Source organism: Orbicella faveolata, unplaced genomic scaffold, assembly GCF_042242905.1.
Source record: "Orbicella faveolata isolate gen_17 unplaced genomic scaffold, um_ofav_v1 contig_25, whole genome shotgun sequence".
NCBI lineage: Eukaryota > Metazoa > Cnidaria > Anthozoa > Scleractinia > Merulinidae > Orbicella > Orbicella faveolata.
Genome location: NW_028301553.1, coordinates 16,006,550 through 16,024,348, shown reverse-complemented (window position 1 = coordinate 16,024,348; position 17,799 = coordinate 16,006,550). Strand labels below are relative to the sequence as shown.

General features: G+C 38.4%; 2 protein-coding genes across 2 annotated transcripts; one reads left to right on the top strand and one right to left on the bottom strand.

The window, feature by feature from the left end:
- Positions 1-1,006: 1,006 nt before the first annotated feature.
- On the bottom strand, positions 1,007-8,481 carry LOC110052899 (mannose-P-dolichol utilization defect 1 protein-like). Its single transcript, XM_020759090.2, has 5 exons — positions 8,339-8,481; positions 8,094-8,159; positions 6,054-6,186; positions 4,784-4,988; positions 1,007-1,790 (listed from the first exon to the last, which is right to left on the bottom strand). Exons 1-5 carry the CDS (start codon positions 8,433-8,435, stop codon positions 1,557-1,559), a joined length of 735 nt encoding a protein of 244 aa, XP_020614749.2. The 5' UTR covers positions 8,436-8,481; the 3' UTR covers positions 1,007-1,556.
- A 4,240-nt stretch (positions 8,482-12,721) lies between these two features.
- LOC110052712 (LHFPL tetraspan subfamily member 6 protein-like) lies at positions 12,722-17,040 on the top strand. The gene is made up of 2 exons (XM_020758872.2): positions 12,722-13,647; positions 16,342-17,040. Exons 1-2 carry the CDS (start codon positions 13,266-13,268, stop codon positions 16,590-16,592), a joined length of 633 nt encoding a protein of 210 aa, XP_020614531.2. The 5' UTR covers positions 12,722-13,265; the 3' UTR covers positions 16,593-17,040.
- The last annotated feature ends 759 nt before the right edge of the window (positions 17,041-17,799 follow it).

The window sequence follows — 17,799 nt, the reverse complement described above, 5'->3', positions numbered from 1 at the left end:
ACTGCTGATTACGGGATGGAAATCGGATCGAATGGAGATACCCTCTGCCTGTCTATCGAAAGTGTCATGCAATATTTGGCTGTCTTACTGTTAATATTACAGCTGACTGTCCACACAAATTGATCATGTCTTCCTGACAAAAAGCAAAATAACGAGAGCAAGATAAATTTAAGTTTTCAAGGGCATCACCTCATTGACTAGCAGGCTGGTCTTTTCACAGCTACAATAACGTAAGTCCCAGATCTCCTTTCCCATATTTGAAACCTTCATAGATTTGTCAGGACTTGATGGATTAAGTCAATGCTCATAGATGGAATTAGCCATTCTGTATTCTTTTTGAAAAGAAAAAGGTTACTTTGTACGTGTAGATCATGTTTCAATTTCTTGGGAAATGATTTGAGCATATTTTGAAGGAAATTTTGGTTACTTTAAGTAGCTATACTATGTTTTTGGCACAAGGGACCAACATTTACTTGTGAAAAAAACTTCCCCCAAATTAAAGAACCCACATTTATCCTCAATCCAAATATTCCGTCATTTCAAAGAATCAATTGTTTACCCAATAATCCCTTCACAGACTTAACCTCAGGGGGCGGGGGTGCTAGACGTAACTTTCAGGGGTTAAAAATGCAGTATTGGTAGCTCTTGTGGTGTCCAGCCTCAAAAGGTCCACAGCAGCAGCTTCTGTGCTACCTTTTAGGATATGGAGCCAAGAAATAAATGAGGAGATAATGTGTTTTTTTTAGAACTGTTATCTCTTAGGGGTGAAAAATATTTCAAGCCACACCCAGAAAACAGGATCTTGGTACCTCTTAGGAGTGCTTTTCCAAATTTCCGATGAGCACCACTGTCCTTTTTATATGGGAGTCCCCCTGGGGTCCCCCTGGGGACCCCCCTGGGACTTAACATGACAGCAATAATGCAGAACATTAGTGCTACTGGTCATGTGTTGATCTTTTCGAATATGGAACATTTGTGAAAACAAAAAGTAACAATACACCACCAATTTCACACTTGAGAACCATCACTTTTATTTAAAATAGAAACCACCCAAAAAACCTCAGGTACATTATTTTATTGCAATAAAATAGCTCATCACTAATATGCACTCCTTCCTAAATTTTGTTTACCCTATGTATTTTAGATTGACTCTGACTTGTGGCAGTACATGCAAGTAAAGACAGTAACTTGTTCCTTGACTGTTGCAAGTAAATTACATTATGATTATTCATTAGGCTTTAAACTTCCAAGTTCATGTTATAAGAAACCACTGACAGCAGAGATCTGGCAAATTTTTCAACTCTGTACAAGAATAACAAGACAAAACCTACAGAATACATTTATGAAACAACTACACACATCCAAACTATGATTCATAAACTAGTTATAATTGCCCCCAACCCCCACACCCTTATAAATCGAGCAAACATTTCTCAAGCTCTTCAAGACTTGCTTGAAATTTATGCTTTGTCAATTGCACAACTGTGCAGACCAATGCTTACACTAGAAATCATCAAAAAATAAAAACACACTAAGAGAAGAAAGACTAGCTAAGACTAAGCTTCCTTCTTCTTCACATCAGGTTTGACGTTCCAGTAGTAGAGAACTTGACAGACTAAGGTTGCATTCAGTGCTGTAGAAACAAGGAATGTCACCAGCATGACTTTGTCACCAGTCTCCTGTATTGTGGTGAAGATGCGGGCCGTTGCCCCTAGGAGCAGCATCAGTACCATGATGAACGAAAGCTGGCCTGTGTGGCCATTACGGAAGTTGGCGACTATCTGTAATAGCTATAAGAGAAATGAAATGTAAGCAATAGTCTACACCTTAGTAACCTGACATGTGTAGTGGCGTAATGGTTGATGAAAGGACACCAGATGTAGAGGTTCAGCTGAGATCATTACACTTGTGTTCTTGGACAAGGCACTGAACTCTCACAGGTTCACCTCTCTCACACCTGGTACTCAGTCATTCAAAGCATGATTAACCCCTGGGGGGGGGGGGGGGCACCCAAGGCATATGAAAAGGTCGGGGATGCTAATCATCTCGCTAAGGGGTATCAACCAAGGATTCTGGTCTCACTTAGCTTGTTCATGCTAAAATGCCGTTTGTTTTAGCTGACAAAGTATCTTAAGGGTCCACACGACGAAATAATAATTAAACAAATTCCCTTATTTCCGTTTTTAGGCTGGCCTGCAATACAGGCAGATTAGTGGGCTCTAGCGCGATACACGAGCGTGCGCAAAGTGCAAGAACGAGCACAAAGTGCGAGGCGAGAAAAATCGGCCTGTAGTCACATAATTGTTTATGCTCTTCCAACCGTTCGCCTGGCGAACGGTTTTTGTTGATTGGTTGCTTTAAGCCACGTGATGTCAGACGCAAGAAGAAACAAAATGTGTTTGATTTGGGTGACGGGCCTACATGGACTCCTATGGCTCGTGACATTTCTACATTTGCCGTTCTCTCATAAATTCCAGCGTCTCAACCTTTTATTTTGCTCTTCTTGTTTTTGAAGGGCACCTAATGTTGTGTTATCAGGATGATTTTTTTTAAAGTAGAGTAGAGCCATTGGACTGTTGGAGGTCAGAGCTCTGCATAGTTTCAGCTGTTATCTATTGCTTTGTAGAGTTTGACACCTCTGTAATTTGCCATGTGCCGAGTAGTGTGGTTTGTCTTGCCTCATTTCTATTGCAGAAATGTATGTTTATTGCAGAAATGTATCTCTTTAATTATTCGCTCTGGAGGGACAAAGTCAGTGATCATCAATGTTGATTACTTGCATTCTATAGTGACGCCATGCCCAGTTGTTAAATTAAAACTGTGTTAAGCTATATGGCTGTTCACCACGGATCATATTTAGCTTTGTCTGGCATCGCCAGAGACTGCTGTAGTCTTAGAGATCCGTTCTGTGTTGTCAAAGTTATGTTTCTTCCATCCTGAATTTGTTTGAGTTTTTCATCTCCTGAGCTCGATGTTTAGATTTATATCTCCTTTGTTCATTTTGGCACAGCATGATTTAAATTTAGCTAAATCTAGATGTTCATGTCTGTTGACTGTTTTGTGTCATGTATACATTTGTAAACTGGTTATTTGCGACATTTTTTCAGTAAATTGAATTTTTCCAGTAAATTGAATTGCTTTGTTCTCTATCATTCTTTCATGCCAATCATTTCAACTGGGCGGTAGAGCATAAACAATGGTGTGACTACAGGCGGATTTTTCTCGCCTCACACTTCACGCGCGCTCATGTATCGCACTAGAGCCCACTAATCTGCCGTATCGTGCCAGAGCCCGCTAATCCGCCTGTACTGCAGGTTGAAGCACTGCCCAGATTGGTCTTCTTTAGGGTTTAATTCAAATTTTTCGACAAGCATCATCGACCTTTTCATATGGGAGACCCCCACCCTAGGATTAACCTAATTAATCCAGTATCCCTATGAATGTTAGTTTCACGTTAATTTTTCAGTGAGGTTTTCTGTTTGAATTAGACAGCTTGTGCATACACGTTTTTGAAACACAGAATTCAACCAGAAGTTCATGTTCCTGCTTTAGGCACGTTTTCATTCCCCACCAATAAGTTGAAAATCTCTCATTTTAGGCTTTACAACCTTTTTAATGAAAGGTCAACAATACACACCAAGGACAGAAAAAACAACTCCAGGCTAACCTCTGCCTCTAAAAAGGTCTGTGCTAATTAAGCTCTCTATTTCCTGTCCTAGAACTTCACAAAACAATAGCAAAGAAAACCACTTTTAAGGATGGTGCCTACTAAATACAAAGGTTTTTGCACCACATTAGGACCATGTGGAAAGTATATCTTTGCAAGGACTATTGGAATCCATTAAGAAAAATGGGCGTAGCCACGCATTTTTTTGAGATAATTAACCTTGAATCTCAACAAAAAATGCCGACATCAGCATTTTTCTGAAAAAAGAAGGAAAGGATATTTCTTTACAGATTTTCTTAGAATTTGCCTTTACAAACAGAAAAGCAAACACATTTATAAAGATCTTAAGACTACATGGTAAATGGTAACATAAAAACCATTTTTGATATGTTTTTAATAACAAAATCGTTACAACAGTGCTTTTAGCATCCCTGACAGCCTTCCTCTGGTTCAGCTAAAATACAGTCTCAATACATGTAGCCTTTTCTCACAACTAAAAACTAGTCCCATGTTGAATAGGCTTGCCACTTTCATTTCATAACATAAAATGTAGGGGTAACCACATGTTTTTTAAAGTTATTCATCTTCTCTGAAAACTGTTACAGTGCCCATTACATTTTTTCCTGTCACCTCCCCAGTAAGTAAAACACTTGTGTCTCTCGAGCTTGTTTTGCGCACACACTATGCCATCTGCAGGTAGATGTTTTCAGTTGGATTTCAGTATAATTTTTGACAGATAACAGCTAGTTTTCAAGTTGGAAGCCGTTAACAGTTAGTGGTTAGCGATACGCTGCTATTCTGGTATTCCTGGTTGTAGTACAGGTTCATTAAACTTGATTTGGTCACGGTACAAAAATTTTGCTTTCATTTTAGTCATGCGCTTGGTAGCGCAGTTGATTACATCAATGCCAACCTTAGCGAGTGCTTGGTGGTAAACCATGCCTTGCGTGATGTGCAAAACATGTGTGCACTAACAAAAGTTAAGTAGGCACCGTCCTTAAACAACAAAAACTAAAATCTCAATTAATTGTAAATCCTTGATAAGTGTATCAACTCAAGAGTACAAGTGAGTAAGATTACATGGACAAACAAAATTGCTCAGGGAACTATACTCACCCTACTTATCACTAGAAAGACAACGTTCAGCGAAACAAATTGAACCAAGAAGGACATTGGAGTTAGGCCAGACACTAGCACATAACAAATGCCACCATACAGGAAAGGAAAAACAACACCAGGCAAAGGTCTGCTGGTATAGTAAAAGTACATGACCACCATGAGACATGTTTGGATTGACATGAACAAACTTTCACCCCAAGCACTGAAATGTAAAGAAAAACAATCTGAGCAACAACATGAATAACATTCTATTGCAATGGAAGGGGATTGGCCAAAACGGGTTACTGTTTCCCGTCACAGAGATTCCAATATAAATTACTGAACGATATTGTATACACCAGTAATAAGTTGTTCCATTTTAAAATGATTGAATTGCCTTTGAGCATGTTTCAGCAGAAAGAATACAAATATCCCTCCAACATTTACTCTTTCATTGTAATATAACAGAAAACTTTTGACTTGCATTCTCGCCTTGGATTATTAAACAAAACATATCTATGGAAATGTTAACACTAATTAATACTCTGTTTGGCATGTTTAATCAATCACAATGAAGACTTTGCTATTTTGAATCACTTAATACTCATTGCTAAATCATTTATTTATAAATGTAAATTGAACGAAACTAAACCAGCATTAAGAGTTTTCATAGAAAGATCAAATTGGTTTATCACATAGAGAGAAAAATTGCCAAGAGAAATGACAGGCGCCATAAGCACTACAAAAATGGGGCAAAACAATGTCTCTCCTTAACTGAGCATCAATTTAAAGTTTTTTCAGCCTGTCTCTTGCACTTTATTCATTTACTTATTTTGCCTATTTTTTTAAGTGTATCTATTTATTTATTTATTTATTTGTTTATTTACTTATAGATATATATATATATATTTATTTATTTATTTATTTATTTATTTACTGTAGTGTTTTACCATTATAGTATTTATTTAGTTATTTGTTTATCTATTTAATTATTTCGTGTTTTTAGTGTAAATGCGTCCAGTAAATGTGATTGTAACAGTAATATTATTGTCAATGTATAAAAATAAAGAAATAAAAAAAAATTGTTAAATTAAAAAAAACAAAACCATGTAGACTGCAAAGGCTTCTCCTAAGAATAACATAAGAACAAGTAGAAGGCATAAAGTGTTGTTTTACCGATAGAGGTAGCCTACGAACAGGCTCTCTGCTGACCGAAAGACAGACTTCTCATAGACTAATAATAAAGACTCTCTTACAACCCGATGTTGCTACGTAAGTATATACTTACCTGAAAGGGAATTCCTTAGCAAAACTATATGTTGCAGTAGTAGTCGTTGCTACTAACTCAAGAAGAATGGACAATAAGCTCAGACCTTCCACACTAGAAGCTTGTAGAATTTTGATTATCTGAGGGATTTTGACTGCAAAAAAAATATACCACATTATTAAAAACTGGATCATTGGATAATGCAAATTCAAGAGTTTTCATTAGCTTGGGTATTGTGGTATATTCATAAGCACTTACACCATGCTCTACAAATATGGTTGACATATGCATTTGGAGGGCGTTTTTATTTTTATTTTATTTTAGTTTCTATATTTTGGGCACATTTTTAATAAAACAATGATTCCACTTGCACTTGTTGGATATCAGATAATCATCACCACCTCAGTGCTTTGCACCTCGTTGGTGCTCTACCATTTCATATCCAACGTACACTCATAGAATGATTCTTAAAAATCCCAGGTTGTATATCGCATATGAGTAAACTTATTGATTTGCCTCACAGTCTGGGACACTGGGAAATCAGGTGCAACTCAAGTTCCCCTGGGTAATGCTTAAATATCACCAGCTTACCCTCTAGACAACCATGACCAACCAGGTTGGGGGAGGGAGATTGTAGTAAGAGTGGGGCAGCACTTATGATTTTTGTCAGTGACAGGAGAATCTTACAAAGTAAAATACCCTAGGCAACTTTTTCTTCTTCAAGCAATACAAAGTACCCAGGGTTCTCATTAGGTGTTGGCCACCAGCTAAAAAAACCGGCTTCTTCAATTTCTGAGACGCCTACTATTTGTGAATTAGAAAAGAGTCCTAAGAATATACGCACACTGATTGGTTAAAAATCATGTTTCTACAACTCGATAGAAACACAGAACTAGCACAAGCTGTTGACGTAATGATGGCGCGAGCAAAGAGAATTTACATTTTGATAATCAAAGTTAACAAGTTGTTTTCCTTTTTTTCATCGTGGTGTTTTCTAAAAGAAATAGAAAACATGCTCTCTGAGTTTCTATCAAGTTTTAGTATAAATAAACTAGCATTCTATCACAAATGCCGTTCTCTGATTGGCTACGCTACTCACTATCTATTCTGTGGTAGATAGTGAGTAGCACAGCAGCATGCCCTTGTTAACAAAATGACAGCCATTTCTTGGCGTTTTCAAAGTGTCTGTGAAGAGGGTTTAGATCAAGTTTTGAACGACTAATAGATTTGTGTTAAAACTATCATGCGAGAGAAATCTCGAGCTCATAATCTAATTGTTTAATAGAAACACTTGTAAGTCTGGCAGAACTCAAAAAAGCTGTCGAAACACTCGCCTGCAGCTCGTGTTTCCACAGCATTTCTCGTTCTCCCAGACTTCCACTCATATTTCTGTAACTTGATAGAAACACGGCACATGTTTCCTATTTCTTAAATAATACATGTGTAAATTGTAAAGAGTAATTTAGGGAAAACACAAGTTTTTGGAAACACAACTGAACCTTGACTGTCTGTCTCAGCATAGCCAAGGCTGTAGCTAGAGAGGGGGCATGGGACCAGGGTGTTGTGTATGTTTTCAATTACACCAGTGCTGTAGGATAGAAATTGAAAAAAGTCTTTGCACCCTTAATATATTCTTGGCATTTTGACCTTTTACAAAATTGAAACCTTTTTAGGAAATTTCTCCAAGAGAATGGGTAAAATAGCCTTTCAGACCCTCTCAATTTAAAACTTTCTGGGGAAGCATGCCCCCAGACCTCCCCAGAGGCTTGTCCCTTTAGCACTCCAACTGGCATCAGCCGTCTACTTCGGGAAACAAGCCCTCTGCTCCCTAAATTATTGAGAACCCTGGGCACCTTTGAATCTCATCAAACAGTCTTCCAAGTTCCCTCCACTGCTCTTCAAAAGTCTAAAATAATTTGTCCCCTACACACGTAATCTTCTTGTTCGTCCCAACACATAGCCTGGGGATCAAACCCGGGGGTAGCCGATGACATTTACACAAAAGATCAGATCAATGCATGCATGATCAGAAGTTTGAACAAAATATTTTTTTTAACTCACTCATTGCTGATCCAACGACAATGCCATAGCCTAAAGTTTTGCTAATTGCAATCTTCAGACAAGGAACTGCAATATGAATATAAACACTATCTCCTTAACAAAAACGTAGCAATAATCAAATACAGTGATCCCGTCTAACAATCAATCAGAGGTCAATTCGAAAATCATTCAAAAGTAATGCTAAATAAATGGCGTTTCAAAAACGAAATTCAAACAGAAATTTGTGAATCCGATGTTTTAAATACCGTGAAAGAAGTTAAAGTTGACAAAGAATTCATCGTGGCAGTATTTTGGAACGATGAAGAGGACCAACGGAGTAAAGAAGAACTCGCCGACCGCCATTTTGAAGCCACGTCGAAACGCTTCGTCACGTAAGAGGTCATGATCTCTCCATGGTGAAACACCGCGACCAGATGCCTCCCAGTTTTCTCAGGATCTTGTTGGAACAGGATAGGTTGGAAGAAAAATGGCGTTGTTGAGAAAGATTGTACAGAGTGTACCAGCTCTTATCACGCTCTATTTTTTCTCTCAAACCTTTCCCAGTAACGCCAGGCTTGCAATCACTTTGGTTAGTTTCCCCAACACGGACTAGGACTGAAAACGCCAGCCGTGTACTGCTAGTTCTGAAGTTGGTGGACAGGAAAAAGAAACAAAAGGTCTCTTTTGACAAATCTGTGTTCGGCTTTGCTGGCCGGATCATGGTTCGGTGGAATACGCGGAGTGCGGAGTGCGGTGTGCGGGGTGTAGAAAGTGCGGAGTGTAGAAAATGAGGAGTGTGGAAGATGCGGAGTGTAGAAAATGTGTAGAAAACTTCAATTTGCCATTTCAGTTTCCATCAGATGGATATTCCATGTAATGTCCATGCTGAGTGTGGAAAACGAGGCGTGTGTAAACTTTTGCGTACTCCATCATTATTGCCAAAGGTTTTGCGTAATGTTCGGATGGCACAAGCTTTTAAGCATTTTTGATTCCTTAGCAATGTTCCATAAGGGCCCATTAACCGATTTATGCGCGCGCTCGTGCGCGTTGCTAAGGAGGTGAAATTTCACTTCACCCTCAGCGCAGAAAATAAAAATAACTCGATAACTTCCAAATTCGCTCACATCTTAGATGTTTTTCTTTGTGTTTCACAAAATGCAAAGTAAAAAAAGTACAAGCGAAGACAAAATAAGAGAAAGACAGAAAAACAAGAGCAATAGAAAGAGAAAAACTAACTCCGTGTGGCTTTGTGTGATCTTACCGAGGTGTGCTGGTAGTGGAAACTGCGCACGCGCTGATAGGGTCACTTCCAATATATATCGGGCGCACTTCCGGTTTCTTTAAATGCTAAAGGAAACGCGGTTTTTCATTAAATCCAGCCTTTTTTGACGGATTTCGATTAAAGCCAACGTTGGAAACATAGCTCTGCATTCCTTTTTCAAAACCATGCTTTCTTCAGAAAATTACGAACTTTTTAATATTTTGAAATTCTCTCAAAATCTGACCTTTTAGAAATGAAACAAAATCTATGCATAGCGTAATGAGGATTTAAATTAAAATATCAAATCGATGAAAAAAATTCCGTTAAAGTAATTTGTCTGGGAGCCTTTGCGTTTTTTCAGTATCAGTCACATGACCATGGGCGTGGCCTGATGACGTCATCACTAGTGTTGCTGATCATGGAAAAGTTTAAACACATGAAAATAACTCTGAAGTGACTTAAAATGATGAGGTTATATGAGAATAAATTTTCCTTAGCAACGGCTCAAAAAGATCGGTTAAGGGAGAATCTCCCTCTCTAAAAAATCGCTTGACAACAACAACTTTGCCATTACGAATGCAATTTCCTTTCATGACTGACCCAAAACTTCCCTTGCCAATCTCGTCTTTATCCTTAACGTCACTCCAGACAAAGTTGGGTAGGCCCTCAAAGTAACCTTTTGAGAACGATTTAGTCCCAACAAGTGGTATTTTAAAAGCCATGATGACCTTCAATTATGGCAATCTGGCGCTCTGGCACGCGGACATCAATGAGGGCTTAAAAGCACGTGGGAAACAACTGCAATGCTTTATTATTTAAAACAATGTAACACACAAATTTGAAACGGCTACAGATGCGGTGACATGCTTGCAAAAAAATTTCGTCAGCTACCACACAACATCGTGGTCACGCATGTGGATCGGCGTGTAGTACGCAGGGACGACAACACAGGGGCTTTGTTGTACAGCACAGACTTTACCAACACCTGTTACCATCCCAACCCTGTGCGTCTTAAAATGCAGTGATGCTTCGCGTTCTTTAAAGAACATTTTTCCAGACTCCGTACTTTCCACACTCCCCATTTTCCACACTCCGCACTTTCCACACTTCGCACTTTCCACACTCCGCACTTTCCACACTCCGCACTTTCCACACTCTGCATTTTCCACACTCCGCATTTTCTAAGCTCCGCACTCCGCACTCCGCACTCCGCACCCCGCACCCCGCACTCCACGTATTCCACCGAACCCCGAATCATAGTCAAAAACGCTTTAGGAGGAAGGAGGGATTTCATGAGTTGACCACAGGACAGTTTATAATGAGAGCAAGGAGAAAATAGCGGTCTGCGTCGCTGGTGACCTTTTGTCGCCCGCTGCTTAGAAGTCAACTGCGAGACACCGTACTTATCCGAGTAACTATACGACATACACAAGAATTAGTGAGACACAAAGCATATTATATGCTCTATAGTGTCAAAGTCAACAACCAAGTGTCATTTCAACAAACATCTACAAGATGACATCACCAGACTCAACCCAAGGAACTTGGCGATCGTGTGCGGATGGATTTGGTACCCACATACTCAGGCTGGGAATTTCCGCTCTCCATACGGCTAAAGATTGCGGAGTCCATTTTACAGCCGTGTACAGCATGCTTTAAAAACATAATAATAAATAATTTAGTATATGGACAAACGGAACTGAGGTCCAAATGGTTCAGGACGGTGTATGATGGAAGCTTCTTGGATCTTGTTGAGTACATGTATTATAGACTATTCAGTCAATGATGAAATATTCTCGTACTTTTCCTTATTAGCAAGGCCTCAATAAATATTTTGACAGACACACTTCTAACATAAGAGCGCATGAGCTACTCTCCTGAAACGTGTAAGGGTAGGTTGGAAAACCCGGAATTCGGAATTCGGAATTCGGAATTTTATTTAAAAAAATAAATAAATAAATTAAAAAAATAAATAAAAAAAAAATAAAAAAATAAATAATAGTAATAATAATAATAATAGTAATAATAATAATAATAATAATAAATAATAATAATAATAAAGGGTGTGAGGGTTTCTTTCGTAAGGATTTACCGGAAAACACTATCGACTCTGTTGCCGTAATTGGGCGGAAAGAGAGTGACTGGTATCCATTTGTTTATGAAGATGGATCAAAGTGCTGGAGAATGTCAAGAGTTCAAAACCACTACTACCACATAAACTTGCCCTGTCTGAAGAACCGTAACCACGACTTCACAATATCTCACTTAACATCTTTGTTAAGCAGGATGGAGGGAGGACTTATTATTTCTAATGCCATGGCACAAGAGCTGTGGGAGAGATTCGGAGAAACGATATTTCAATAGCGTGACAGCCAGCTTAACTATTTAGGATTGCGTTACTAATATAGGCCGCTAGGAATAATTGAAGACAAGAAAACTCAATGTACAATATACTATCATGCAAAGAAAGAACAATTAAACCTTTTTTTAAAAAAGCCAATGTTCCGAATTCCAATCACTATGCCTTCTCGTCCAAATTCATAACTTCTTTAACAAAGCTTCAAATCTCTTGTGTGACACACCTTTTACTCAGAAACAAAGAACAAAGTACAGGGAATGTGAGGGTGTTTCTTGTTAAGGTTTTTTCTTGTTTTCTGTATATTTTTGTATAATTTAAAAGTAAGGTATTGCGTGACCACATATCGTGACTCAACTGCAACCGTCTGATTGTCAAGCCGCAAGAGTCCAGAGTTCAGATTCTAGGTTTTATTATAACTTTAAATTAATAATTTATTTTTTCTTTACATTTATTTATTATTATTATTATTATTATTATTACTATTATTATTATTATTATTATTTATTTTTTTATTTTTTTTTTATTTATTTTTTTAATTTATTTTTTTATTTTTTTTAATAAAATTCCGAATTCCGAATTCCGGATTCCGAATTCCGAATTCCGAATTCCGAATTCCTGGTTTTCCAACCTACCAACGTATAAGCCATATGACTTTTTAAGCGGTTAAGCTGAGTGGGATTTAGAGAGTGAAGAGTTTCAGTCAGAAAAATTCTAAGTACGATTCTATAGGTAGGAGCTCAATGGCTTAACTTAAATTTCTCGAAATTTCCTTGAGAACGGAAAGGAGTTTTAAAATCCTTCTAAATCTCAGTCGATCTTTGCCAGCTATTTTTTTTTTAATCTCAGAAGTCTTTTGCCGTAAGTTTAGAGAGCCCTCTTAACATAATCCTGAAAGTGCCATAGTGACCAATAGCTAATTTCCACTCACAGTGGTAATACATTTTGAAGTAGACATGTTTTGAGAATTCAAGAAGTGATCGATTCAACTCAAAATCATTCCGTGATTCTTGCCATGACCGCTGAGAAAGCAATCCCTTGTACCGGAAATGCAGTGCTGCTATCAACACAGTCCTGACTGTTATCTGCAGATCAATATTTTCACAATTGTACAAAATCCTCACTTTTGTGTTTCCTTTTTTCTCCGCCACTCATCCACGAAACCCATTTTAAGTACTTACTTCACACGTATAGTTATGCCAGGGCGAGCGATTAGCATAATCGCATTTTTCCAGTATTGGCGATTGATTCCCATTTAGAAATTACAACTGACAGCAGATTTGAAAACACAAACAAGCACCGCGTTATCGGTTGACGGACAGTAATCGTCACCGTCTTCACAGGCGTCAAGTTGTACACCGCAAGAAATTTTGTATTTTCACAATGTTTACTCCCTAAGAACCCATTCAAATGGACGGATGTGATTAAAACTTGCCGAAGAGCTTCGGAGTTCCCGCTGTTTTCAGCCCAAACACATCTCACAAAAGAAGACGAGGCGAATTCGTAAACGTTTCGACTGGCTAACTGGTAAGAGCAGGTGTTAATTTGCTTGTGGAGTCCATCTAAAGCAGCAGTCATGTCGCACAATTTGACAACGACTGGTTTCCTGTGGGTCTTGATGTCAGTTTTAAGCGCGCTTTCAGCTTCGGGCGGATATTTTCTACCCTACTGGATAGAAGGAAAATTGTACAACACAACAGTGTACTTGGGTGTGTTTCGCCGCTGTAACTTCTTGGTAAAAAGAGACGATGGACTCTCAGTCCTTGAGCGAGCGTGTGGTCGCTACGCTAGTTTTCAAGACATTCCTTCCGAAGCATGGAAAGCTTGCACGGTAATGATGGGGATCGGCTGTGGAATCTTGCTTCTTGTTGCTTTGACAGCCATATTTTCCTGCTGTTTAAAGGACATTGTCACTAAAACTTCTGCTCGAATTGGAGGAGGGTTTCAATTTTTGGCTGGTAAGTATTCGCCATGGACAGACAGAAATTAAATTAATTTAATTATATAGGTGCCGATGTACTTAAAGAACAATTTCTTCTCTCGAGTTCTACACCTCGTGTGATCAGTGGTTTGTTTGCTTTATTAATGGTTTTCTGTTTGGGCTTTACAAGTGCCTTCTTATCTACAACGATGAAATATGATTTATCAAATGACAAGTACAGTATCGCTTTGGAAACGTGTCTTTTGTCTGAAGTTGTAAAACTACACGCGCAATTAACTTCAAATGTTTTCGAAGTTCATCACTCAAGATTTGTCTTAGGTAAACCGTATTAGCCATGGCTTGAAGGGAAGTCATGAAAACAAACTCGCCAACATAGCCTCCTAAACATTTAAAACAGTATTCCTAGCAGATCGGAGTAAAACGAAATTTTGTTTTTCATTTGCTTTTCTTGCTTCTCCGAAATTCTATTCAAAACTCAGCAAACTATTTATTTTCAGTGAAATCAATTGTGGTTGCATAATGGCTTCGCCGCTAAAGTTCTTTCGGGTAGAAGTCACACACATATTACAAATTCCGGCAAAATTAACAAGGGCTTAACTAACAATGAGATTTATTTTGATCTGATCCCACTTCAAAGAGAAATTTCGAATGCTAACAAAGAATACATCGCTCGAACTAGAAAACAGGTAATTTACACCGTTTGAAAGTCAAGTTATGAAAGAAATGCGCAGGTCATTCACTTACCACAGGAAATTGACCTGAATATCATGTTCAAAAGGAAATGTTTTTGTTTTATAAACAAAGCCTCGTTTTTCCGCCTTTGATATTCGATCTAATAAACACAGGTGCAATTCACCAATAGCGAGCGTTTTCGTGGTTTCGACTAACGAAGATCATGGAACGCATAACCATTATTGACTCATTCGTGATGGAAATAAATGCCATATGTCCAACTTAATACGAAGGGAAGGAAACGATTAGCAAACCTTTCATTTTTAAGAGCCGGCTGTTTAAAAGGTCAAAGCACTCGCAAATATTGAATTTTTCTTTTCTCTTCAAAGTAAATTCTGTAAGTTAATTTTAGAAAATTATTATTTTCAAATTGAAAGGCAATTAACTGAATGATCAACCAGAAACAACATTCCAGAAAGCAATTTATAAATCCTTAACATAGCCGAGGTTTAACGACATTTCTAAATCGAGCTAACGATGTTTATATAAACTTTACCGCTCTTTTCATCACAGTGCCGACACTTGGAGAAGTCTGTAACGCAGTGAAACCTTTATTAAGCAGACACCCTTTTTTAAGCGGACACCAGCTTGAGTCCCTAAATTTTCTTCACACATTCACTGTAAAATAGTTCAGAAAAAATAATTAAAATAATTCATTCAGCGGACATCGCTGTTAAGCGGACGCGGACACCAATATTAAGCCATTTTGTTGTACAAAATCTTCAATTAGCGGACACTTTAAGGGCATTTAACCGCTTAAGCCTGGTTCGCACTTGAGAGATTAGCATAATGCTAGTGAAATAAGCATGAACGCCAGCACAAGAAAAAGAAACATGTTTCTTTTTCTTGTGCTCATGCTTGTGCTTGTTAGCTCTTATTTCACTAGTCCTACGCTTATGTCACAATTGTGAACCAGGCTTAAAAGTTCAGCTGAGAATCCCTTAACATTGTTCAGCGATGTTTTAAAGCTAACAGATTATTCCAGATTGATGCATTGACTGTCTGGACATTCTGCAATGAGCAGGCTTTGATCTTACGCTGTTACACTGTGTTACAAAATGGTTAATAATTAACTGTTATTGCACAACATATTAGAACCTGCTTTGAGCGGAGACCCTGTTTTAAGCGGACACTAACGAGAGTTCCAAGGGTGTCCGCTTAATACAGGTTTCACTGTATTAGTTTGTGTCTCAGAATTTTCTTGGCATCGCAAAACCGTTAGCATCATACACAAAACTAACTGTACAGTTGTTTAAGTCGATAATTACACTAAACCACCAAATTCTCTTTACACATTGATGAGAATTACACAACTGATCAACAGCGCACCGTCGTCGGGTATTATTATTATACTATAAACAAATAGGAGTTTATTATTAAAAGTGTGCTAAAACAAAAATGTATGTACGCGCTACAGGCCTACATTCCCACGCGCTATGGCAGAGTTTCAAAGAAGCCGAGGCCTTTCTCTCTCAAATATTAGCCTTGGTACATGATCATTTTAAAGCTATAAAAGCAGCTATAGTGTTTAAATTTTTTATGTAAGCGGCCGGAATTCAAACTGTAGGAGCCTTACCGAACTGGAGAGCTGAGAGAAGTCAGAGAAGTCACTTCATAGACTATAAAAGAAATCGCAACAAATCCATCGACCCCTTCGCCAAACACTGCGTTGGGAAAGTATATACCTTTAATTAATATTGGACAGTAATTCTGTTTCCGAGAGCTGCGCCCGAGCCCCGGGTTTCAGATACTCGACAAAACTCGGCAATGCTATGCTGACGTGACAACTTTCGAAACGGTCGTGCCGTTTTCTGACTGGATGATAAGAATCGGATACTCTTACTAGGACTTGCCGAAAACGATATATATTCACTCGACTGTAGGGCATAAAAAGCAGGCTAAGACAGAGCAAAATGGGGAGCAAACGCCTCGAAAAAAAACAATCACTAATATTTATCTTCTTTTTTATATTTTCCAGGTTTCATTCTTGCCATATCTTGTGGTATTTATCCCTCAGGCTGGGGTAGTGTTGAATTCAAACAAGCTTGCGGGAACGACGCCAATTTCTACAAGCTTGGACATTGTAAGTTAGGCTGGGCATTCTTTCTGTTCGTGGCAGGGACTGGCTCAGCCTTTATTTGCGCAGCTCTGTCGAGACAAGCAGGAAAACAGAAAAAGATGTTGTATTCACGACCTAACATCGAGAGATCGAACAGTTTTTTGATGTAGCAAGCATCACATCTCTCCGAAGCTTTCTTGTGGAAAACAATGTAAAAAAACCCTACACCCTGACTAGTAGCCATATACGTTGGTATCAATGCAAGATGATATATAGGAATATTCACGAAAGAAGCTCTGACGGGCCGGAAAATGTCCTACTCAGGTTGTTGAAAGTTTTTCTAAGGACTCGTGTCGTCAAACTAAAAGTGTCGTTATCATATCTGACCAATCACGACAAACGCAAATGACAAGTGAACCAATCAACACCGTCAAAGTTAAGAGCTACATTGTAGGTGCAACCCGCGTCAAGCGCGGGAAATTGTACATTTTCGATGCTAGTCGACATAGTTATCACAACGACAACTCTGTAGCTAGCGATATAGCAGAACTATAACACATTCACAGTTGAGTTTTAAACATGTAAATACAATTTTTTTCTGCTTTACAATGAAAACAAGCATCTCAAAATAGAGGGTAACAACGGTCTGACAGCAGTCTGCATGACAGGCTGAAAAGAATACTCAAAAACTTAAGCGCGTTCTTTTTCACTCGTGAGTCAAAAATCTCAGTTTCAGTCCCTCACCCGGCAGTGCTTCAGCTCTGCTAATAGACTGTTATATCCTCCATATTAGGCCTGTCCCGATTGTGCTCTTAAAATGCTGGAAAGTTGCTCACTGGAATACCAAAAAGTTGCTAAAAAATTGCCAAAAATCCAAAACGTTGCTGCCTAAATGTCAAAAGTTGCTACCTAAATTTATCGATCATGTTGATATTTTTATATAATCGTTAATTAAAAGCTTTATTTTTCGTTTTTCACAATAATTGCTAACATCGGTTAAGAAAAATAGCTTGAAACTTAGCTTTTAAGAGTAGCTCGCAAATATAGGTGAAATTTAAGGATACTCTGAAGTCTAACGGACCAAAACACATGGTTAATTTGACGTCTTGCCGAACGATATGAGAGAACTTCAAACTTCAAAAGGTTGATAAACGTTCAAGAAATTCGCATAAATTGAGTTTTTCTATGAAATCGTTGGCTTTTTCATGCTTGATATGTGCTCTAGACCTATATTTTGCTCAAACGTTGCTCAGAAAGGCAAAACTTGCTCGAGGTGGCTAGAACTGTAAAAAGTTGCTGCAAACGCCAAAAGTTGCTCAAAAGTTGCCGAGATCAATCTGGACAGACCTACTCCGTATCCAGCTGAAGGGAAGAAAA